We start from the raw sequence: 27268 nt of genomic DNA on the forward strand, positions 1-27268 counted from the left end.
ACTGACTTGGAGATGCAGAATCTGAAACTATATTTGCATGGGGCAAGGGGGTGCATGTAGCTGTCCCCACCACAACCCTTAGCCAGCCCTAGGTTGAGCTTGATGGAGCAGCAAAGTATGCAGGTTGTAATGGGGTCTTGCCCTTACCACCTGCTCTATGTATGACAGGGCTGATCTGCACCCCCTGATGCTGCACTCTGCGCCTCACGTTGGATTTTCTTTATCTTCCCCAAGGTGCAGACACAGCCAGAGTGGGAGAAGATTGGTTTGCTAAATGAGCACTTAGGGGTGAGCTTGCACCCATTAGCATTGTGCAATTCGTCCCCCATTCAATGGTAAATAAGCTAGTGTAGTCAAAGTTCAGCACAGGCCTACAGCCATGTGGTCTGCACTATATGATTTACCAAAAATTGAGTGTTGTTGTGGAAATTAATACAGTTCAATTGCCTTCAGCATCATTTTAAGGTGCACAGCCAAACAATGTTCGATTTACTGTCCTGCTAAGTTGGCCATGTAGCCAATCATGCTAACTGGACCAGTAGATCACAACACTTCAGACTAACTTTAAGGCATTATAACACAATAAGAGAGCTATTGTATTGTATTGTAGGATCTAATGTAGCTAACGACAGCTCCTTCTGCAAATGCTATTTAATAGAATGCTGTGTGCATGCAATAAGCTATGCCTGTATGCCAAACACTTGTTTAAATGAAAATATAAAGTAGTTTCTCCATTTAATTTCCATTTCCGAACTGTTAAGTAGAAACATACTGCTTAATTTATAACATTCTCACTAACAGGATCAGAAAAAAAAATTGTTGTCTCTCTGCTAAACAGAGCATAAAGCCAGTGTTATGTTCCATTACTTCTTAGAAACACATCCTGGCTTCCTTGTTAACTGTTTCACTTTGGAATCTTCGCCAAATATTTGTTTGCTAAATATATACCTCCAAAACTATTTGCAAATAAATTGGCCTGCACTATATTTGAAAATTGGGTAAAAGAAAAATGCATGCCATCCATCCATTATTCTCAAATGCACAATCTGCACTATGCTTTCATTAAGTTAATGGGAGTCTGTGCTCTAAATAAATAGGAATGCTACACAAAATTGTAGCAGTGCCTATTGCTTTAGAGCTATAGTTATACTAAGCCATGTGGCGGCAGAGTAATTAGGCTTAATATAGAGGCAGAATGGGAATAACGAGCACATTACATAAGAGCAGGCAGCACTGAAAACACAACAAACAAAACTACACAAAAAAACAGTACAAAGAATGTATGACCACTCAAGGACACTTCCATGTAATAGATCCCCTCCTAGCCTCACAAGTAGTGATGGGCTCATCTGACCAGTTTTGATTCTCCAAAAAAGTTGCCAAAGCTTCTTATTTCATTGTGTGGGTGCGGCTATTTCATTTAACTGCATATGCGTCTGCCCCGGAAAATTTGAAGAAAGAAGAAGAAGAAAGCCAATTGCTCTGCAGAGTCATTTTACAGTCTGTGGTCCATATACTTAGACAGGTGTCTAGGGCCGGATTTATACAGTTGGCGCCCCTAGGCCAGCTGCCATTTGTCGCCCCCATCCCCTCCCTTTTATTCATTCAAATTTTCATCATTGCGACTTAAGCATTGGGGATTGCCGCATAGAAAATTAAAAAAGACTAATGTAATGCCGGCACATCCCCAGTGTTTCTGAACCAAAGGGGGTGTGGTTGGGCAGCCTGTGACCCTCTAAAATCCTGCCACCCTAGGCCCAGGCCTTTATAGCCTCTCCATAGATCCGGGCCTGCAGGTGTCACCTTGGAGAACTAACTCCACACTACTACACCTTAATGGAGTCCAGTATTGCTCTTTCCAAGTTGACAACTATGCTATGACAGGAACTGCTATCCGTTGTCTTTACCTTTGTTTATGCTTTCTTTAAAATTGCTCATCTCTTTAGGGTCCAAATCTTGATGCCCCTGGAACTGAGTGGAGACCAAAGAGGAAGATTAATGTGCTCCTTTCCATTTTATGAGCTATGGACAGTACCTGATCACAAAGAGGTATATTTATCAAAGAGTAAAGTTAAAGGGGAAGGAAACCTAGTTGGCGCAAAAACCCTCCCCCCCTCCCGTGTGTTGCCCACCCTCCCTCCTCCCCCGTCGCCTCCCCGTCCCGCTGGGCAAATGCCCCTAACTTGTTACTTACCCTTCTGCGCAGGTCCAGTCCAGGGAGTTCACAGACGACATCTTCTTCCACGCGATCTTCTTCCTGCTTTGAAAGGCATTTTGGCGCATGCGCAGCAGGAGCATTTCGCCGGTACGGATCTACTGCACATGCGCCAAAAGTCACAATGTATTTTTGGCGCATGCGCAGTAGATCGTACCGGCGAAATGCTCCTACTGCGCATGCGCCGGTCAAAGCAGGAAGAAGATCGCGTGGAAGAAGATGTCGTCTGTGAACTCCCTGGACTGGACCTGCGCAGAAGGTAAAGTTACAAGTTAGGGGCATTTGCCCAGCTCGACGGTTAGGCCAGGGGGGAGGAGGGAGGGCAGGCAACACACGGGAGTTGCGCCAACTAGGTTTCCTTCCCCTTTAAAGATCTCCACAGTCCGCAGAGTGAAATACCGCCTCTCTCCATTCATTTCTATGGTATTTTTAAAGGTGTATTTATCAAAGGGTGATAGTGAAAGTTCACCATTACACAACCAAGACTTTCTGAGAAGTAGGGAAGATTAACCCCTTGGGTCCCCTACAGGTATACTAGTCATATTGTAGGAAGGTGAAGGTAGGCAATCGCTCCAAGGTATTGAAGTTAAACTAAAGAAGAGTAACAAGAATGCTGAAACTCTCCGTTTTAGTGGAAAAAAAAAACCAATAAGATAGGAGGAATGTATAGCCAAATCAGGTAGATTCACCTCCTAAAAAATCTATGATCTACTCTTGGCCAATAAGGTTTTAAATGACATTATAGAAAGCAAATACTGTACATACCATACTTTGTTCTACTCCAAAATGGTGTATCTAGATATATTTCCATAGACAACTTGTTTTTTTCAATTAATTTTTAAAATGAACTAAGGCATAAACATAGACTCCTCCCTGCTAGCACAGCAAATATTGGCAATGAAGGGTTACACCTAAAAATACTTTTAGACAGTGTAGCATTTCAGGTTATAATAAATTTTAGAAACACTATTATTAAAAGACAACTATCCTCGAAAAAATATTGATTAGGATGTATAAAATGCTGATTATTTGCCGTACATCAGTTGGGACTGCCTGCTTACTGTGCTGAGAAATGCATTTAGCAGCAGGATACATGTATTTCAAGATTAATATGCAAATTAAATACATTGAGATTGGCAGTCAAAATAACCGCTTCTTAATACTCACGTGTGAATGCTCAATAGATTATTGTTGATTAAGAGTCATAAAAATCAAAACCGTTTTCACTATTTGGTAATAGGATGTAATCTAGTAAAATAATCAGGGTATATTCATTGCTTTTAAATTGTTTTTAATTAATTAGATTAATGAGCAATATTGGTAGAAAACTGACAGATTTTAATTTGTATATTGTATATTTACATAATATTGAGAATATGCATTCCTTATGCGTACATCCTTATTTTTTTTTTTAGGTAAAAGTAGTGATGGGCAAATTTATTCGCCAGGCGCGAATTCGCGATGAATTCTCGTGATTCGCCATATATATATATATATATATATACTGTATATATATATATATATATATATATATATATATATATATATATATATATATATATATATATATATATATATATATATATATATATATATATATATATATATAATTTACTAAGGGCTAATAATTAGGGTCTAATTATTATAATTAAACAACAACCCATTTGTTAATGAGTAAAAGAGATGCACTTTCACCTCTCCCACTGCCCCACATTTATATGTAAGATAGTGTCTACTATACCTGCATTTAATTGAAAGGGATACTGTAACTTAATGAATATATACCAACGTAACTCCACTGGGATCGGAGTGCCCGTGTTTCACTCCAGCCCCACCCTTGTTCCGACCAGGCCTTCAATGCTCCCTTCTCCACTGCTTCAGATAAAGGGTGTGACCCTGTCTTACTTCCGCAAATGCTTTAAAATAATTGGTCAGCTGCATTGTTATGCATAGTTTAGTGCAGCGAGTAACAAGAAATTTTACTTTTTTCTATAAACTGAAAATAATGAATAAAAAAGGGTATTAATTGGTCTTATATAATGAATAATTTTGCTTGTAGTGTTCTTAAAGATGTGGTTCACCTTAAAACGTAATATTTTATAGAACAGCTAACTCTAAGCAACTTTTCAAATGACCTTCATTTTTTTTTATTATAGTTTTTGGAGTGCCTTCTTCTTCTGACTCTTCTCAGCTCTGACTTTTAATCTAAAAACAAATGTATGTATGTATAGTAATTACTTAGTAGTAGCAAAGTAATTGCAAAGGGTCACTGCAATAATAAGTAACAATAAGTGCATTATTAGAAATACAATTCACATAAATATAAAATATAAATACAATACAGATTAAGTGCTCAGTGTCAAGGAGACAAAAGGATTGAGGACACCACCCAGTGGGGCTTACAGTCTAAATGGGAGGGTAATTTACGGACACAATTCGGAGGGGTATTAAAGTTATTGCTACTCAACTACTCAACTTTCTATTCAGGCCTCTCCTATTCATATTCCTATCTCTTATTCAAATCAATCCATGGTTGCTAGGGTAAATTGGACCCTAGTCACCACATTGCTGAAATTACAATATGGAAAGTTGCTTAATAAAAAGCTAAATAACTCAAAAACCACAAGGAATAATGAAAACCAATTGTAAATCACTCTTTTACTCTCCAGATCATACTAAAAGTTAATGTAAAGGTGAACAACCCTTTTAAATTAAATATTTGTATCATATATTTCTATATGTACGATAGTATCTAATATCTCAATTCCTATAACTCAATATACATACTGTATAGCAGCAGGGTAGCAATTATATAGTTTATACTAATGTTATTTTAAATATACTTTGCCATTTTACATTAAACAATTAAGGTCTCCACTCTCTCCCAAATTATGTAATCATTATTATTATTATTAGTAATATCAATTGTTGTAATAATAATAATAATAATAATAATAATAATACACTTCTAATACATTTTTACATTTTCTTAAATGGTACTCCAATTAAAGTTCTTTAATTAGCTCATTTCAAGAATATGGCGATCGGTACATTGGTGATTTAAAACTATGTTACTTTCTAATGAAATCATTAATTACGTAAAACTTCCTAGCTAGCTCATTATAGCTCATTATGCAAAATTATCCCCATAAACTATTTCATTTGCAGCCTTACTTTTAAATACCTTATCTTCAAAGACAATTTACTCTGATATGTTTGTGGCATCTTGATTGCAATACATAATTTTCATACAGTATGTGAATTCATGGATATTGTATCATAGGATATGGTGTTTTACCTGATCTTAATGCAGATGAGAGGATTCTAGAGGATCATTTAATACTTTGAAGACAGTGTGAAAAATGGCCAGTGGGCTCAGGCTGCAATGCAGGCAATGACATGGGGCAAGTATAGGGTTGTCATGGATCACCAATCTAGCACCAGTTCCAGAGTACAGTTAGATCCCAGATGCAAGCCCTTCTAGAAATATTGTCCATGTGGAGGGAGTCAGGAACTGCGAATGACAGAGCTAGGAAGTAGGGAATTTAATAAGAGTTTAAGGGATTATGGGTGTTGCCATTTCATGTAATGTAAACCCCCTCTGCAAAAATGTAATCAGTGAACAGCCTCATTGAAATTTGATTGTTAAAACGTTAACAGTAAGGCTGCAACATCCCCTTAATCACTTAGAAATCATTCTACTCCTCTAATCCCCTCAGCCCCCTCCCTCAGGAATTAGCTTTGGCTGTTAAATTATGAGCATGCTCAGTTCTTCTCAGCTCAGATTACTAAACAAACCCTCCAGTTTAACAGCCAATGCCGAGATAGCATTGCTGATTCCCATAGAAACTCTGCTTTGGCTGTCTGATCGTGAGCTCAAATTAACCATTACAGTGCTCAATCCCAGCAGAACTTTTTATCAAAGTATATTGTGCCTATGTAAACCTGCATTCTGTTTGCATGAACTTTACAGCATACGTGTCCTATTTGCAGATGCTAATGTTACTGATGATGTGTAGGAAAATGTGATGACACTGCCAAATGGAGGGGTATATGCAGTACAAATTATGTGGCTTGGGTAGGGAATATGTGCCAAACTTATATACATGGTAGGAAAATGTAGGCTAGAGTCCTGCGCGGGTCCATTTTTTGGAACCCGTACCCAACCCGTACCCACAACCTGCAATCCCGGACCCGCAACCCGGATTCTTACCCACTTGGACCTGCTACCTGACCCGACCCGCAAGTACCTTATCCACAACTCAGACCTGGGACCCACTGACCATCAAGCTTCAGGAAGTGCTGTCATTGTAAACCGGAAGTGACATCATCGGAATTAGATATGGTCAGTAAAAATCACTATTGAGAAGACCCATGGCCGACCCCCAAACCCGCAGAACCAAGGACCTGCGTCTATACCGGCACCCAGAACCTCTACCTGCAACCCGCAGGGTACCGCAGGTTTTTGTGGGTACCCGACCCGCTGCAGGACTCTAATGTAGGCTTACATGTCCTTTAACTAATGTTGATATCTGTTGATAATTATTTAAGTAAATATATGTATGTAATGCTTAATAAACAAGTTGCTGCATTTTTCACCCAAAATATCTCATGTGGTCTGGTATGTTATGTTAAGGAAAGGGGGGGGGGAGCTTTTGCTCTTGCACTTATGTCCGAAGGATCTATAAATCACCTCTTATTTTGCCTGTGAGTTATGCTATTGCATGTTGAGTGCATAATGTGCATGCAGATGTGGTAGGTAAGCTTTGTAACCCATACACTTCAGCATCTCCTAACAGGGTGCGGGGGTTAGATATACTGTGTTTCCTATTTGCATACAATAAATCTCTATCTGATGTCTCATACCTGCAACAAATTAAAGCCATAAATTAAATTAATTGACTATAGCTGTAGCACTGCTTTTAATTCACTCGACTGCCGAAGAAAGAAAACTGTTTTCATTCAACCAGTGATGCATAATATTTCTGAATGAAGCTATCATTGTTTAATAAGATTAAATCTAGAGTACAGTCAAAATACATTATGTAGTGGGAAAATTAAAACATTTAAGCAACTAATCAGCTTTGAGTTTGAGTCTCCTCAAATACTGAGATAATTCCATATAAGTATTTTAATCCACATTCTAAAAACAATTGAAAAAGCTTGTAGCAATTGCCTTCAGCCCAAAACATACAATGTAATACAGTTTAGGTCATGAACAATTATTTGCAATTAAATCCCCACAACAGGGGATGGTTACTTAATATGAGCTTGCATTCTAAACATGCACACAGAGCAAAAATACTTTAATTGGAATCCAAACAAATTCAGGGCACCCTTTCTAGAAATGTTTTCTTACTGCCTATTTATCATAAACTTTCATTCACCTATCCCCCTCTAATTATGAAAAGCATTGTCTTGGATGTGTCTGCACGATTATTGCAAATGTAAATGAGTGTTGAATTATAGATGGATAGGATATTACTTATTTATGTGTTTTAATCTAATAGTGCTGTTAGCATCACTAACATAATAGTAGATCAAATGTTTCAGAACAATATGAGGAAAATGTAAAACTAAATTACAACATATACGCACGTATAGTTTATGCACACAGAGCTCTTTATCAAGTTATAAAATAGACAAGAATACATACAGGGTATCCCTCTTTTTAAGAATGAAGTATAATGTGGACATATCCAACAGTGTTCTGAAAAGGATTTTTTGTGAGTTTTGACAAACCTTTTAAATTCATAATGACATGGTATGCTCTATAAAAAATCCAAACACACCAGTGATTCCCTTGTATAATAAAACAATTCTTATCCTTGTGTTAACGCAGAGGTCTGACCTAGATCAGATTAATTCAGTAAAATTTGTATAGATAGAAAGAGAAAAAGTTCCCCGCTTAATCACTCAAATAACAGTAGTCACAAAAATGGGCCAACTTCTAATGAATTTAATAGAAATACAGAACTGCACTTTATATTTATACTTGAGTTTTAAGGTAATTGAATAAGCCCACAAGTGTGACTACTGTTATTTGAGTGATTAAGCGGGGTACTTTTTCTCTTTCTATCTATACAAATGGTATGCTCTATGTATGCTCAGGCATTTCTAAATTGTATTGGTGCATATCCTATTGTCTAATAATTACAGTCTTTAAATAGTTCAAATTCATCTTTTTCACAGGAAAACATTATGAATCTTGGGTTACTTGGATTGGAAAGCATAATTGTAGCCAGGGTCAGAATATAAAAATTTTGTAGATCCAGGAAAAACTAACCACGAGGCAATCTATGAGTCAACATGAACAGGAGCATAAACAGTATGACACAGGTACAATTATTCCAAACAAAGGAAAGCATGATGAGTTGACAAGAGCTTCCAAATTGAACCATTGCAAAACCCATTGTGGTGCCATAATATGTTCTAAGTCAGTTCTTGTTGGCTGAATCACCTTGTGACACTTTACATCTGTCAATAAATACAAGTTGTTACACCTGTAAGTGAATGGAAGTGCCACTGCATATAGACTTTACACAAATCTCTTCTTTTATCTAAAATAACTCCAGTCTGTTGCAAATAATCTGCTTAATCTCTTCTTAAAACATTTTGCTGCTCCACATATTGCCTTTCATGCCAATTTCAAAACTTTCTGCAAATGTATGTAATGTCTTAGCAGAAAAAAAGGCTGTAGTAGCTCAATTTTAATTTTACCAGGTTTGGATTTTATTTTAGCAGCACAGAATTGTTCACTCTACTGGTCACAAGAAGTGAAACTAAACCAAAAAGTGATGCATTTTCTTGCCCCCAAATTTTGTAAATATCAGCAAAATGGCAACATGCATTGGATTTAATTGGAAAGCAAAATTACATTTAATGCATTTTTAGATCTGCAAAAACATATACATTTGTTAATTTTTGTAATTTTTTTTAGAAACAAGGCACCTGTGCATGTTTTGTAGACAGGGAGAGGGCTGGGGTGGGCCACACTCACACTGGTTGATATGAAAGGCACAGGGAGCATAATAATGCTATCTGTATTTTTGCTTCAGTATTTGGTGAAACAGAACACATGGCAACATTTTAGTGTGGATTATAGAAACCACTAATTTCCCCATAAGACTGCACTGGGAAAAAAATTTCACATATTGCTATTGATGGCGCATAAAAATACAAACCCAATAAACAAATTAATTATGCACAGGAAAAGCAGATGTGCATGCAGGCTTAAACATACATCAGTAACGATTGTGACTTTTTTAAAAATGCAATCTTAAAAGAAAATAAGATCAGAATGCAAATATATGTTAATTATATTCACTTGGAAATATGTCTTTCACTTTTCAAGCCAAGCATCTTAATAATAGCTGTGGCAGATACTAACACTTTTCTGAAATTTCAGAAACAATTTTCAGTAATCTGCCAAATGATTATGTTATGCAAATAACCCCTCCCCCAAAATAACAAAACAACAAATTCATCATTGTTGATTTAGGCAAAAAATCTGAATATAAAATAATGGGAAAAAGCATATTCCAGATACTCATTTTTTTATCATGCATATAATGTGTTTTGCTTAAAAAGATTCATAATTATCTTAGTTTTTCATGAATTTAAAAATTACGACGTTTTGGCAGAGCTAGCCATCTGCTTTCAAAGAAAGTCACCTTGATGAAGATTCTTTTATAAAAATTTGGAATAAAAACAATCATAATTAGTTTTAATTAGATACAACATTAATAGAAGAAAGTTATTTGCAATCAATTTACCCATCTAACAAAATAAATGTTCATGTAAAAAGTTACAGCATCAAAAATATGATAAGCCTTTTGCTGTCACGACCAAGAACATATTAGGAAAGGAGACAGGGATTAATAGACTTCCCTATGAAACTACACTTACATCACAAGAAACTAATAAGTGACTTAATTGGGTAAAGCCACTGAATAAGATTTAGAACTACAATAAAAAACCATCAATGTGGTACGATAATTTTGTGAAAAGACCAAACAGAAGAGATGGTAATGTTCTTCTGCCTTTGGGCTTTATACCTAATGAAATTATTTGGAACCAAAGACCGCTCTGTACAAAAAAAAATCCAAAATGGGTAATAGAGGCCCATCTCAGATAGTTGCTGTTTTGTTTCATGTTGCATGGCAATAAGGAATGTAAATGGCTATTCTTCTTCAATCTTTTTCAACAAAGTTTTTGACAATATTCAACCTTTTGTGTAAAAAATGTGATGCGTGAAAATTTGCAACACTCCGAAAAAATTGCGAAATGTCGATAAAAATTATGGGCATCAAAATTATTTTGACATGTGACCATTTTTATGTGGCGACAGATTTATTTATACACAAGATTAAATATTAGGGACGTAGTGATGGGCAAATTTGACCCGTTACATTTGGCAAAAAATTCGCCGCCGGCAAAATGTCGCAGACGCCCATTAAAGTCTATGGGCGTCAAAAAATATTTTGTCGCGCGGCGAAATTGTTTTGACGCACGCCTTTTTTTTTTTTTGACGCATGCCGCCATACAAGTCTATGGGCATCATTTTTTCCGCGAAACGAGGCGAAAAAATTCGTCCATCGCTATTAGGGAGCACCAACCATCTGTTATAGGAAAAAATGGTGTGCAGAGTCAGATAATTTATATTGAATCAAAAATAAAGGAGAAAAAGAGCTGACCCATATAACTGCACCGTCCCATCCACAGCATCCAAATTACTAATGTGTAAAGAGATAAATAAAACGTAACTTTTAATAAGAAAATATGTTAAAAAATATTTATATATAAATGTCCAGTGTTCACACTTAAAAATTAGGCTAACCACGGAGTACTGATTGACCAGGGCAAAAAATGAGTTGGTGCTTTAGGTCAGTACTAATTAGTTGCGTGGTGGATACATACTACCAACCGCATGCAGCGTATAGCAAATACAAAGTGTCCCAATAATGGACATAACACACAACCATTAGGGGATTCCACTTCACGTGCCAACCCCTTCCAATAACTGCCCCTTTGGGACCTTACTCCTAGGGGCCGATTCATCAAGGGTCGAATATCGAGGGTTAATTAACCCTCGATATTCGACTAGGAATTAAAATCCTTCCACTTCGAATATCGAAGTCGAAGGATTTAGCGCAAATGCTACGATCGTACGATCGAAGGATTATTCCGTCGATCGAACGATTAAATCCTTCGAATCGAACGATTCGAAGGATTTTAATCCAACGATCGAAGGAATATCCTTCGATCAAAAAAACTTAGGCAAGCCTATGGGGACCTTCCCCATAGGCTAACATTGACTTCGGTAGCTTTTATCTGCCGAACTAGGGGGTCAAAGTTTTTTTTTAAAGAGACAGTACTTCGACTATCAAATGGTCGAATAGTCGAACAATTTTTAGTTCGAATCCTTCAATTCGAAGTCGTAGTCGTAGTCGAAGGTCGAAGTAGCCCATTCGATGGTCGAAGTAGCCCAAAAAACACTTCGAAATTCGAAGTATTTTTACTTCGAATCCTTCACTCGAATTTAGTGAATCGGCCCCCTAGAGTAGCAATCAGGGCAAACTTGGTCACACTTAGAGGATTAAATACCCCGTACCAACCCCTTCACCCACTCAGAGATCCCTCCCATCAAGGGGTTGGTGGCGTCTCATGATTCAAGCAACAGCTTCAATAGCAATAACATACCATGCTTCAGGCACACTGATCAGTTGTGCGACTCTAACTTAAGAAGTGCAATTTTGTTACGGGCATTGGTTGATGGTGTCGAGGACACCACTTGATGGGAGGGTCTCTGAGTGGGTGAAGGGGTTGGCACGGGGTATTTAATCCCTATTTTCAAAGAAGTTTTGCAAAACAGGTGGCGAAATGTGGAAATTTGTAGCAAATACATGCCTGACGAATAAATTTGCCCATTACTATCTGTGACCTATTCTCTATAAAGCTGTTTTATTGATTTTCATATTTGAATTTATTCTAAGCTCAACTGCAAAGAAAATATTGGGATAAAACTTGACCACGTTTTATTTTTGATTGCAAGCATATTTATGGGAAAAATTTGATTGTGGTAAATTGCAAATAAAACTCAATCTCAATGAAAATTAAATTGCTGCATTCACTTTAACAAATTTGCCTATTTTGAAAAATAAAAATTTGAAAATATACCTGCAATTGACTTTTATAATAGCTTGCCATGTTTTAGTTGCCAAATGTTTTTTTTTATATTCTTTCAATTGATAAATTAAAATATGATTTTCTGGAATTTTGGAAAAAGTATAATCTTGGATTTGAATAAATATGCCCTTTGGGGTTAGCCAAGGAGCTCATTATGCTCTACGTATGATCTGCTGCATTCTTCATTCTCTCAATACCTATTCTCAGTCATGCCTTCAGGATTTCTATAGAGCTGCAATAATACTTGAAAATTCTCTCTTACATCACAATATTTCAGCCACTTTTCTCATGCACCGCTCTTTTTTATATTTCTGCATCTTTTGAATTTCTGACAAGATCAGAAAGAAAAATGTTGAAAGAAAGGGTTGCTGTCATCAAAATAGTAACTCTCCATCTATAAATGTGAATAGACATTTAGCATCATGTTTTGAAAAAATTTTGATTTGAATACGCACTCCTAGCAGGTAGGGATGTAGCGAACTGCCGAGTATGTGTTCGCGAACGCCGTTCGCGAACACCGGCAAAAAATGCGAACAGTTCGCGAACAGTTCGCGAACTTCGAACATCCGAAAATCGTTCGATTCGAACGATCGAAGGATTTTAATCGTTCGATCGAACGATTTTCGTTCGAATCGAACGATCGAAGCCATTCGATCGAATGATTTCATTCAATCCAATGGCTTCTATCGTTCGATTCGAACGAAAATCGTTCGATTTTAGCGATCGAATGGTCGAATGGTCGAACGATTTTGACGCGAACGCCTATTGGCGAACGTCGCGCGACGTTTGCGAACTTGCGGCGGACGCGAACAGTCGAAGTTCGCGCGAACTAGTTCGCCGGCGAACAGTTCGCTACATCCCTACTAGCAGGAACATTAAGATGCAAATACAATTAGTGATTTGGAATTCAGTGTTATACATGATGTCATAAATAATCCATATTTATTTATTCAGCAGGGGCCATAGTGATTGTGAAATAAATGAACAGTGTCTGCATCAATATAAGATAAGTTGTGGAGGCATGTTTATTAAGGGTTGAATTTTAAATTCATGTGAGTTTTTTAAAACTCCCATAAACTCCCATAAATTCAACATTCGGCCAATATAAATTTATTATTAAAATCAAATTTTCTCAGCTCGGACGAATTGACCCAAAAACTCATATTGAATTCGAGTTAGATAAATTTGATTTCAATTAAAAAAATCTGGATTAGAGTTTTTATTTCTGAAAAAAACTTGAACGTCAGGAATGCTGCAAACATCACCAAATTGATCCCTAGACATCTCCCATTGACTTATAAGGTAATTTGGCAGGTTTTAGGTGGCAAATAGTCAAATTTGAGTTCTTAAAGGACCAGAGTATGATAAATCTCGAAATTCGAAATTTAAATTAAAACTTAAATCGAGTTTGGTTAGTTCACAATTCAAATTAGAGAGTTTTGACCCAACAAAATTGGAAAATTTTAATTTTCGCTTCAACCCTTGATAAATCTGCCCCTTAGTGATGAAGGAATCTGTCCCAAAAAATTGTGTATGGCCAACAATTTTTTTGTGACACATGAAGCGGCGCAACAAATTGCTTTTAAAGCACAAATAGGTTTTTTTTCACCCATTGGTGTATATACTGTACTGGAGGCGTAATTTATGCTGCAAATTTCGCTCAACAATATCACAGCTTACTAAGAACTTACTCATCTTTATTTTCAAAAATGCTCCACACGGACAGTCAGATTGCATGTTTTTGATAATCGGATGATCTTCCTGGAGCCTATATCTACAGGTATGGGACCTGTTATCCAGAATGCTCGGGACCTGGGGTTTTCCGGATAACGGAACATTAAATACACCCAATAGACTGATTTTGTTTCCAATAAGGATGAAATATATCTTATTTGGGATCAAGTACAAGATACTGTTTTATTATTACAGAGAAAAAGGAAATCATTTTTAAAAATTTGGATTATTTGGATAAAATGGAGTCTGTGGGAGACAGCCATTCCGTAATTCGGAGCTTTCTGGATATCGGGTTTCCGGATAAGGGATCATATACCTGTATATATATTTTTTGCGTTGAGCATCATCGCTATCTTTCATCCTAGCACTGGCAAATCAGCACTTGCATTGCCAAGAGTGGGCACATAGGACACTGATTTGCTACTTGCAGTTAGCTGCAATGGGTCCCTTCCTATAACCTATTATGTTACATAATAAGGTCACTTGTTGAAAATTAATGATTTAAACTTGTATTAAAAATAGCATGTATTGAGGGACAATTTTGCGAAACCACATGTTTAAAATACATTAGGGTCTATGGGTGTTTTTTCATGGCACTTTTTTCTGCTTTTGGTCTACCAATAAGATATTTCTACTTACTTTCAAGTCTTGTTGACTGTTTTGTCAAAATTCACTACCATCAAAATATGTGAATTGCGTTGTAGTCAATGTGAAAGTGGAATTACAGTACATGCGTTTTTGCTCTTTTTACTACTACTACTACTACACACATGTACGCACTTTTTTTTTGTCATGAGCGAAACGGACAGCATGGGAAATTTCTACTGCCATTTAGCAAACAAGATTTGTGATGAAATCATACATGACGAATAAATGTGCTCATCACTAATTAAATGTGATTTCATATAGTTATCATCATCATTTATTTATATAGCGCTGATATAGTTATGAAATCCCTTGGTAACTTCTAATGTCCTAACAGTAACAGTATTTCACAAAATGGTTTTATACATTATTTGTTGAAAACTCTACGTTTCTTAACTATACAACACCTACATTAAAAAGCTTCCCTAAAAGTCCATTTCTGTTTCCCACCACCTTTACCTGCTTCATGAATTCTACTACGGCACCCACAAAACACTCTGGACATAATAATTACCAATTTATTCATAGATTTTAAAAGAAGTTAACAGAAGCTTTCTATAGTTTAAAACACTTCTCAGCCTATCTTTGGGGTATTTAATCTTGACTCCCATGCATATGATGTTCTACCATGTAGATGTGAAAATATGGAAAGAAAGTTGATATATTAAAAGGTACTACATTCTAATCTGGTATGTGAGAGTAACCCAATGGATTTTGACTATTACAATGTACAACCACAGCCTCTATCTTACACACACACTGTCTTAAAATACTATTTTATTTCTCTATAGACTTTTTTGTTTGGTGCCTACTTTATGTTGTTCTACAAATATTTAAAAACCAAAGTTAGACATTTGGTTAAAAGCACATGACAAATGACAATACTGTATACTCTATTGTAACAATCATGATCATTAATATAAACATAATTATATTATCTTACAATAAAAATTTCAGGACTTGACAGTAATATTATTATACATCTATTTTAAATAAAATGGGTTCTGTACCCTAAGCTACTGTTGTGCCAGCTTATTCTTCACTAATTCTATTTACTGACATGTTACAGACTGCAAGTTGGCATGTTTGGGAAAAAGAAATCTGTCTACAGAATAGTGTATTGAGATTTAAGAAAAATTACTTAATTTATGTCACTTTCGTTCCAAAATTGTTTTGACAGTCTATTCCATATAAAAGCTCATTTATTTTATTTGTATTAAAATGCTGAACAATAGATGTTTCTTCAAAGTAGAATAATATGCCTTATAATTACAACTACAAATTCACACTGTGAATATTGTATTTCTAATAGATAATTGGCATTAAATTATTGAGAAACTGTATTATCAAGACAACCTGATGTCACAACAGTATCGCTCTAGCCTCAGGTCTATACACTTCCACTATTTGATTCTAAAAATGATAGTGTTAGAATCAAATATACATGTCCTAGTATTTTCAATCCATTTTTGATCAACATATGGATTTTTAATCTTGTTAATCAGTCATTTTCATTCTACTAATATTTAATAGAATTGTACAATGCCTTGTTTTTATTAACAGTATATATAAGAATTTTTTTTTTTGTTTTTTGTAATTACAAAGCACAATAGAAGTGAACCGATCAAAACCTGGATTTTTTTCTTTGAAACACCTGAATAATTAAGGTAATAAGAATCGCTTGGAAGGCCACATCAAGCCAATAATCTCCAATATGACTGCCCTGCGCTGCAGCATTTCTAAAATATTTAAAATAACTGTATTTGTGACCATGGTAACCAGTAAGATCTTTATTTTTAGGTACATTCCTATCCATTCTTTTTAAAAAAAAACTTTGTTGCTGATGACAATGAACCTAGCAGATTATTTCTCAACTAGAAAAATGTGTATCCAGAAAAAAGACAAAATAATAAAGCCCAACATTTATAGGGAATTTTACTGCTTATCTATCTCATTGCTACAGTTTATTTAAGGATGAACGTTCCCTTAAATTTGCAAATAATTAATCTAAAAAGCACAATTACTTATTGTATCAATAATAAGATATTCAAATGAAATTGTATTCACTTACCCTAACTTGACCAACAAAAGCATTTAATTCCTCCTCCTGGACGGAGAGATTTCTAGGCAAGTAAAGATCAAAGACTGGGTCATTGTCATTCACATCCGTCACCACCACATTAACAGTAGCAGTTGATGTCTGCGAGAGAATGCATGTTAGATTTAGTACTTGCGTATAATATTTTCTGGAAACCAAATAGATGTATTGTGAAGCATTCTGTTTACATTCTCTTAGTACTTCATTTGTTTTCACATCAATGCCCAAAGCCTTTTCAAAGCAGAAGTGCCTAAAAAGCTGTCATACAGTGTGTCATTCAAAACTATAAAGTAAAGCACTTGAAAGAAATAAACTAAATTTTGCACAGCCAGTTTTGATTTTTGAGTGAAGAACATTTTCCAGCATTGAATTAACATTGGTGAAATATCAAAATCCATTTAACTTGGAATGCAAAGAGGCTTGCTTTTTATAAATCACATATATAGTTTTAGCAATCTGAATATAAAACCAGTGCATGAAATGGAAATGAATGTCTGATTCTGCTCAATTACATCTGGACTTACTTCCAAATAAAGATGAGCAAATGTTGTTTTGCCATCATATGGCTCACATGACCACATACATTTCAACATAAAAAAATAAAGCTGTTGTAATATTCTATTTAAATGGAATGGTATGGACATCATAGCAAAGCATCTAAGTCAAATGTCTATGTAAAGATTGCTGCACATGACTACTATATTGGGAACTCTGTATCCTACAGTAGTGATGGGTGAATTTATTCGGCAGGCGCGAATTTGTGGTGAATTTGCGCGATTTGCCGCCAGCAAATAAATTCGCTTAACGCACACGAAAATTCACCAGAAAAAATTTGTCGGCACAAAAAAAATTTCCACCGGGGTCGAAAAAAAAATGGACTATGGCATCAAAAACGGCCGCCGGCATCAAAAAACGGGTGTCGGCATCAAAAACGGGCGCCGGTGTCAAAAACGAGACGCCATTTCTCGAATTTCGCGCGAAATTAGCAAATTTTCCGGCGCAGCTAAACGCCGCAAATTCGGCCATCACTATCCTACAGTTATAGGCCACTGTTAATATTTTCTGCAGCACTGATAGTTTACAATTCACACTTTCTAGTAGAGAGGCTCCAAAATATGTACCATACTTTATCTAGACTTTATTAAACTGGAGCATACTTTATCTAGAATTTTAGCTAAGATGTCAAAATATATTTCTCCATTTAAGGAGATCAGTATCATGCACATTTCCATTTAATTTAATCTAGTGACATATTGTGGAATAGTATGCTACGGTGCCCTGTGTGATAAAAGGTCTCATTTCCCCAGGTGCAAGTGCAAAATTGGGCCAGTTAGGACCTGTTGTGCCCTAATGTGTTTTGATGTAAATCAGACTAAACTGAATTGAATTGTTTTCTGCTATTTTGATGTCGTAATTTCCCTTATTTAGTGGGTTATTTCTCAAAGACAAGATGAAAAAAAAGGAGAAGGTACACCGCCTCATAAAATAAAAACTATTGTTTATTGAACCATTAAAAAACAGGTGGCTGCAGTTTCGGGAACACCCATTAATTGGTTTGATTGACCCAAAAACTCAAAGTGATCGAGTTTTTGGCAAAAAAAAAAGTTTGAATAGCTCAAACTGATTGAGTTTTTGAGCAAAACCCACTCATTAATTCATAACTGAAGGCTTTTGATTGGCTATTGCCTAATATTAAACACATCTGTGTGTCTGACAGACGTTTAATTTCAGTATGGGAAATTGACCTTTCCACAGGATAACATAATTTTTGTTCACAAATTGTGACAAGCTGAGATCAGCCCTATTTCCAGATTATATCCTGCTCGCTACTTCAGACGAATGAAACAAATGTTCTTCAAAGATATTTAGCCTCCCTATAAATGTTAATGTTCTTGATGCTGTTGGTTTAAATCTGTAGGTGTCAACATTCGTCAACAAACACTTCATTAAGGTGTAAAACATGCAGAATAAACAGATGTTTAGAATGAAACATTTAAGGTGGAGTCAATTTTGTTAGATATAATGCCACTTTATTTTGAATGAAGTACCTGGGAATTAAAAGATAACTGAAATTGATTTCCTTCAGAATATTTAGGCTAATGTCACTCTGGGAAAATACCCAAACGTGATAAAAAAAAACTAGGTTATAGTTGTTGGCAAAACTATGAGCAGTGATCCCAACTATGAGCAGTGTAGGCAAGTTTCAGCCACAACACTTAGGGGGTTATTTATCAAAGTCCGATTTTATCTCAACATTTTCTGCTGCAAACTCCAATCAAATCCGCTCGGGTTTTTTACACTTATTTATTATTACATTTTCCAGAAAATTTGCTTTGCAGAAAAAAAAAATCGATTTTCACGATTTTTATGGATTTTTCACCCAAAAACTCATTTCTCATGTTTTTTGCCCAAAACTCCGAAAACTTTGGGGTATAGCACGAAACCCAGAGCGCATCAAAAAAATCATTGGGACTTCTCCCATTGACTTATATGCAACCTCGACAGGTCCGAGATGCCGGATTTTCTGATTCAGACGTTTTCATCCTTGGGGTTTAATATATTCTGAAAAATTCATGATTTTTAAATCATGAATCATCATTTTTAAGTCCGATTTTATATATAAAAAAAAAAAATCACAATTTTTTTTTGATGCACAACAAATCTCTTCACCCATTAGTCCCTGGGTGTAATTTTTCCATTTTTTGGTAATGCTGATTCTTCTTCAAAGATTTCTGTTCCTGAGACCCTTCCTTGTTCCTTGATTCCCAGCCTTGTTCCTGTGCTCCTGTCCCCTCCTAGCCTTTTTAATTGGATTTCCCGGTTGTGACCTCTGGCCTGTTCTTGGACTCTATTTTCTAGCTTCTTGACCTGACCTTTGGCTTGATCACTGGACTCTGTTTGCCTGCCATCTGATTAGACTTGGACCTGATCACTGGAGACTGTGAGGATGCATGTGTGATTTCTGTATGAACGTGCTCACTCACTAACCCTTATTAAACCCGTACAAAAAAGAACCACACTGAGACCAAAAAACTTCCTTTTGATGGTTGAGGGTCGGCCTCAGCTTTATTGATCATGTTTATTATTCCATTAAACCAACCTTGCCATTACATACCCAAATCAATTTCCAAATGCCAGCCACCGCCACCGCGGTGGACATGTAGGTTAAGCCAAAACAGCAGACAACACATAGCAAGTACACAGTTTTTATCCTGCCTTTTTTTAAGAAAACAGCATAAATTACATACAGTACAGATTGTAAAACATCAATGAACCCAGAAATTACGGGAGGGTGGGTGGGCAGCTCCACCAGCACTCCAAGATTCTGAGGAGGAGGTGAGGCTTTGCTCTTTTTTGAATACCAGCCCTCACACACCTGCTGACCACTATTCTGAAGTACCAATACCACTTTCCCAGAAAACCCCTATTTCCTCTAACCACCCCTCGACCCAGTCCCTTGCACCTCTATTGTCTTACTTTCCAAGTCCTACTCCTTAAGACCTGTGTTTCAATATATAGCAATAATAAAATCTAAGATGAAACAGTGCCAATTTCATTACTTAGCTCTAAATTTATGGTTGTATCTGTGGTGTCAAGCCAAAGGAACATAGAAGAACTCATTCTCTAAAGCCAAGCTAGGGGCTGATTTACTCATATTTGTATTTCTATTTTTTTCCAAATCATATTTTTTTCTCTAAAAAGTAATATTTTATGATATGTAAAAACTCTAATAGAAAAGTAAAAACAGTCAAGGTCCTATAGAAAGCAATGGAAGCTGTCCTGATCCTATTGGATCTTTTTTTTAGATATTCAGTGTTTTAGAGGTTTATGGAATTGTTGTATTAAACATGTACAGGTGGGGGACCTGTTATCCAGAATGCTCGGGACCCGAGGCTTTCCGGATAACGGATCTTTCCGTAATTTGGATCTTCATATCTTAAGTCTACTAGATAACCTTTTAAACGTTAAATAACCCCAATAGGCTAGTTTTGCTTCTAATAAGGATTAATTATATCTTAGTTAGGATCAAGTACAATGCACTGTTTAATTATTACATAGGAAAAGGGAATAATGTTTAAAAATTTGGATTATTTGGTTAAAATGGAGTCTATGGGAGACAGCTTTTCTGTAGTTCGGAGCTTTCTGGATAACGGGTTTCCAGATAAAGGATCCCATACCTGTATATCTCTAAAACATAATTTAAAAAATTAAATCTGTTTTGAAGCAGATTTGTTAAATACCCTTTATTATTTGTGCACATTCCTATATATAATGGTATTTCCCTTTTGACTTATATTAGATGGTCTCTAGCTCACTGTACCATTCACTTTTTAGTGTCACCATTTTTACAATTCCTTCATTTCTTTTACAACACAGCTGTTCATAATATAGGAGACATTTTCCTTTTAGAGTTAGTGTCCCTCTGAATAGATTTAAAGCCATTTTTACAACTCTAAAATACCTAAGTCAATGCTGCAGGAGATTTACAAGCACAAATAAAACATGTCTTCCTCCTGACAGTTTCCAATTTAGCAAGCTTTGTCAAAATATAAATTCTTTTTCCGTTAGGTAACATAGCGAAAGGAATATTTGCGCCTTGTTTCCTGTCTGTGGAAGTTGCTAATTGAAACATTCAAGGTAAGGTAAATGCTTGAAAACATTTTAGTTTTTTTGAACTATTTTCAAAATGACGCTCAAGAAGAACCTTTTTGAATCAGTATAGTAGAACTATACTTGCTTGCATAGAAGTTTGTAAAATAGTCCTCCTGGATTTAGTGACCAAGTTGCAACCAACACAGTGGTACTCCTAGCGTGTCCCTTCTGACAGAAAGAATGTGTAACGTTTATACTTTTATTTACTAAGTTGGTAAATTTAAAGGGATGTGCCACGACTTGAAGGAGCACTAAAGCATAAAAGGGAATAGGGCTAGAATGCTTTATTTTATTTACTATTCCAGCAGAGAGGTTCAACAATAATAATCCAATACTTCAAAGTTGTCTACAGGAGTCATATTGAATCGTGTTTCATAGAAAATTATACTGATTAAGGCTTATTAAGGATAATTATCACATTCTAATGCAGAAGCTATTCATTTTGAGTTGATATGTAAGTAATATCCTGATATTGTCACGTTTACATTATATTTATACAGTATACTGTGGGTGGGTCCCTAAACTCAGGTAGGTGACAGCAACCCAGAGCATGTGCTGGGAATCATAATACAACTAAATGGGAAGCTACCAGGGGCATCTTTAGGGGCAGATATGCTAAAGGGCTGTGGCTACCATGGGCTAGGAAAGAAGTCCAACAAATAAACAGCTAATAATGCTCAGGCAAAAATACTTCCAATGCTCAATGACCCCTTCCATTTTTGCATGACTGCAACTGCAGTTGTGAGCATATACAGTATATAATACACAAGAATATCCTGTACATGATATCCTTATAAACTGTGTTTAGTGATATCATTGGTTATAATCAGAATTTAGTGATGTAATTTCACATGACTCACTGAAACTTGTGTATTATAATAGCTAAAGTACTCCCTGTTGTAAAATATGAGGATAGCAAAAGTTAGAAATTACATAACTTTTGTGCTTTTATATGGTCAAGGAACTCCTCAGTAAATTATAATATCCTTATATTTTACAAGAGGGGTACTTTATTCCTATATAAACCCCAATCTGTAGCATTTTTAGCCTACTTTTTGGTAAAAAGCACAGAAAAAGTCAGATTACACAGTGCCATGCTGTCACTTATGCCAAACCCAAACCCCAAGGAAGTGACTGGATTCATGTCTAGGCATGCTCTTCTGCCAATAGCAGTCACCACTGGCTTTGGGCCTGACCCTCAGCTGCTCGGGTGCTGCCAGTAATCCCACAGGGGCAGGCCAGAGGGCCAAACATATACTCTGGGGAAGGTGCTATTAAGGAAGGAGCTGGGCATAATCAGAAAGGCTGGGTCAGAACCAGATAACAGGAGCAGAATCGTGAGACAAACTCAATGTCAAGGACAAGCTGGGATCAGAACCAAGAAGTTACACAGGAGACAAGAGCAGTAATTCGGAGTGAAAGAAACAACAATTGAATGGAACAGAGCACTTTTGATGCTTGTAATGTTAATTATTTAATATACCTGTGTACTTAATTGTTAATATAGATACTCAGGGTAGACACTAGGGGGAGCTGCAGTATAATAATTGTTGAGAGAGGCCCCAGTGGGTGGAGAATAGCAAGTTACAAAAGGGAAGGTTTCAGGAAGTGAGAGTTAGATGCGTCATGAGAAGAAAGATGAGCCAATGGCACTTCAACTTCTAAGAGTCATCTCCTAGAAGAGGTACTGAGCCTAGGTAGTGTGAGGCCTAGTGGTGTAACAGTACACTCTAGAAAGTGTAAGAGAGCAAGGTAATTAGCATGGGCAGCTATGGCCCCAACTAGGAGTTAGTGGGCATAGCGTTCCCAGCAGGAATCCCGCCAACCAGGGCATAAGAGGAAAGGCTAGATCTGGAGAGAGAGCTGTCAAGGACCCAAGAGGGCTGCCTGCAAGCGTGTGTCCCCCCTGGCAGTGTGTGGTTACAGAAAGTGTTATGTGAAAAGCTGGAAGATTGAGCCCTGTTAATGTGCTACTGCTCTTCTGAAGGCCTTAGCAATAAAGAGCAGGGTCGGACTGGGGGCCCAGGGCCCACTGGGACTGCTGTCCAGGGCCCCCCTTTGCCCCCCCCCCGTCCCCCTACTGTGACTAATAATGAAGATGCCACTAGGCACGCATGAACGAAGCCACCGCTCGGCGCGCATGTGCGAATGGTGCATCGCGCATGCGCAGACTGCGTCGCTAGCCAGCAATTTTTTTTCTACAATCTGTATATTGGAAAAGGGATCTAGCACAACAGGGGCCCACGAGGGCCATGGCCCACCAGGTATTTTCTGGTGCACAGCTGGTACCAGTCCGACTCTGTTAAAGAGAATGTGTTTTAACAAACTCTCTGCATCATATGTTTCCCTGAAGGCTCCCCCACATGAAAGGTTGGATTACACTTTACATCTATTAATGGTTGAGGCCCCAGCTATAGATGTTACAAACATGACCTAAAACGAGCAGTGAGTTAGTGCAGAGAATGGGGTTTTATAGCCAGACTAGTGGCCAGTACTGAGCACTTGTGGAAAGATTAACAGCTGAGTTCATGGAATACAAAGATACCTATAAGAGTGAACCAGGACCTTAGCAGTGTGCTTATATAGCCCTGCAGCACAAGAGCCGGCCTACAGATCACAGGCTCATATCCAGGCAGGATGTCATACATGCTACAGATTCACTAATGTATATATAATATAATTCAAACTACCCCTTTGCTTTACATGGAACAAAACCGCCAGTGTTTTAAAGTTTATCTTCAAAGAAGCAGAGTGATAGATTCAGAGTTAAAGTGAATTAAGATCTTCTGAAAACATATCATACAGTTAGAAGTTTTTTAATCCGCCACAGATACTCCATGACATGTGCAAAATGCAGTGTCTGGAAAAATCTGTAATGTAATTGGAAATTTGCTATAAGCAGTCAAGCAGGTCCATGGGGACAGACAAGAACAAAAAGGTTTCAAAGATTAATAAAAACCTTTGAGGTTTACAAAGCAGACTACTGATGCTCAGAGCGTAGGGTTTCTTCTCTGCGCTTCTACAATTAATAAAGGTGTCCCTCCAATCACACCACAAAATGGAATTTGTTCTCTTTCTACAAAAAGTTCTATTCATTTACAGTAAAGTTTTAATATGGTGTTTAGTAGTGATGGGCGAATTCATTCGCCAGGCGTGAATTCGCGGTGAATTTGCGCGTTTCGCCGCCAGCGAATAAATTCGCGAAACGCCCGCGAAAATTCGCGGCAAAAAATCGCAGGCGTCAAAAAAAATTTTTACGAAAAAACGGACGCCGGCGCAAAAAACGGGCGCCGGCAAATTCGCCCATCACTAGTGTTTAGTGTTTAGTCTGCAATTAGTGATTCTGTGTCAGCACACAACTCCTCCACTGTTTCTGGTGCACGTTCAATGGTGGCCACCCCACACCGTAGACAATTCAATATAGACGAGAACAGCACCTTCTTGATATAGTAAAAAGGCCTTTATTCAAACATGGCACAGACCAATAGTAGCAACGTTTCGAGCCATCTCTGGCTCTTTATCAAGCTAACACACCTGGTCACAAAGGTTTCCTTTTAAGCAAGTAAAAACAGCGCCATCTATTGACATATTAGCAACAAAGTAACAGCAATTTGTATATAATATAAAGCATACTTGTATCCATTTTAAATGTAGCCACTTAGCAAAAAAGCTATTCAGCTTTTCTTCAATAGTATGTGCTGGAGTCAATTACCTGTAAAAACACAACAATAGAAAATACTATAAAAACCAAAGATGTCTTTTTTCATAAAATAGTATGTAACTCATACTCTCTATTAAGGCCATTCGGCGTGAGGGTTTCAAGGCGACGAATCCAAGAGGCTTCCTTCTTGAGTAGCCTTTTCGCTCTGTCACCCCCACGCCGTAATGGGGGGACATGGTCCACCACTTGAAATTTAAGCTGGTGTATCCCATGTCCCAACTTCACAAAATGGCCCGCAACAGCTTGATCAACCTTTTTTGTTTTTATAGCAGATTTATGCTCTCCAATTCTATCTCTGACCTGGCGGGTGGTCTGTCCTACATACAGGAATCCACATGGGCATTTTATTACATAGACAGCAAACATAGTAAGGCAGGTGTAGTACCCATTGATATTAATCGGGGTACCTTTTCGGGGGTGGTAAACATGGGGGCCTTTAAGGCAATTCGTGCAACAGTTGCAACTCAAACAAGGAAAAGTTCCATGTTTTTTAGACTGTAGTAGCAATTGTATATCCTTTTTTCCACCAATGTCAGATTGCACCAAGGATGACCCAATTGTACGGCCCTTTTTATACGACATCATAGGGGGTGATTTAAAACTCGGGATATTTGGAATCCCATCCCTCAATACCCGCCAATGTTTACGTAGAATATTAGCTATCTGTGGACTTATACTGTTATATGTAGTGACAAACGGTATACGATCCATCGACTTAGGAGGACGTCCCTGTAACATATTCTCTCGACTAGAGAGTTCAACTTCAGAACGCTGTTGGACCAATAGGGAAACAGGATAACCTCTATCAGAGAATTTAGATTGCATCTCATCCAATCTACGTTGGCATACTACCTGGTCACTTACAATTCGTTTCACACGTGAAAATTGTGCTTTAGGAAGAGACCTCTTCACCTGAGTCAGGTGAAACGAATTATAATGGAGTAAGGTATTTTTATCCGTGGGCTTGGTGTATAAATCAGTCAATAAGTGACCAGACGTCATATACACCCTGGTGTCCAAATAGGGTATGTCACTCTCACTAACATGTATAGTGAATTTAATATACGATGAGCATGAATTAATGGACTCAAAGAAATTATCCAAAGATGACCGAGATCCCGCCCAAACCATGAACACGTCATCGATGTAACGAAGCCATCGAAGACAGTGTTCATGGTATTGTGTATTAGTGTAAACATATTTCTCTTCAAATTGATTCATATATATATTTGCATATGAGGGGGCCATGTTCGACCCCATCGCTGTCCCTCTAATTTGAATATGGAATTGATCCTGAAATAAGAAATAATTATTGTAAAGAATAAGTTGTAAACACTCTAATACAAAAAATTTTTGTGAGCCATCCAAAGAATCATCTCTGGTCAGCTCGACGCGAAGCGCCTCGACACCCCCAACAGTGGAGGAGTTGTGTGCTGACACAGAATCACTAATTGAAGTCTTGCCACGTGAGTCGAGCACTCTCCATTATCATGACTTTCGCTTACACAGACCAGGATGCTAAACGCATAACCGAATCGGTGAGTGGTCCTAATGAATTTCTAACTGCTAAAGACTGTATACAGGAGTTTCGTACCCTGGAACAATTACAAAGAAAATATATCGCTTATGACCTGCATTTAAGAACTCTTGCGGAGTATGTAAAATTGCAGCGAGTCCCACGTGGACTACGAGTGCAGCTGCACCCGACATTATTCTCAGATAAGCAAGAATATCGAAATAAATGGGAAGCGATTGTGAACAAATGCTCGTTGGATCTAATGCTTCTAACAATGGAACATCTACAGCAGGCATTACCTGACATTAAAGATGAGACGAGCAAAATGGAGGATTCAATCCGGAACGCATTTCCTCTGCCAACGGTTTCCAGTGGGATGACTAAACTGACGGACCACTTGGCAAGGTTCCGCACAGAGGTAGAATCCCGGAAGCGCAGCAAGTTCCAGCGTGATGCCGGTGACTAAACAGCGGATACCGTTTATAGATGGAAGCAACA

At 37.3% G+C, this 27268-nt stretch overlaps 1 protein-coding gene across 1 annotated transcript in view; it reads right to left on the bottom strand.

Moving 5' to 3' along the window:
• Positions 1 to 27268, bottom strand: part of LOC108695740 (protocadherin-15-like) — a 555442-nt gene that overhangs the window by 179218 nt on the left and 348956 nt on the right. Inside the window, exon 19 of the mRNA XM_041570198.1 lies at positions 16854 to 16982. Coding sequence (XP_041426132.1) covers positions 16854 to 16982 — 129 coding nt within the window. The remainder of the gene's footprint in view (positions 1 to 16853; positions 16983 to 27268) is intronic.

The sequence above is a fragment of the Xenopus laevis genome, chromosome 7L (assembly GCF_017654675.1).
Source record: "Xenopus laevis strain J_2021 chromosome 7L, Xenopus_laevis_v10.1, whole genome shotgun sequence".
Lineage (NCBI taxonomy): Eukaryota > Metazoa > Chordata > Amphibia > Anura > Pipidae > Xenopus > Xenopus laevis.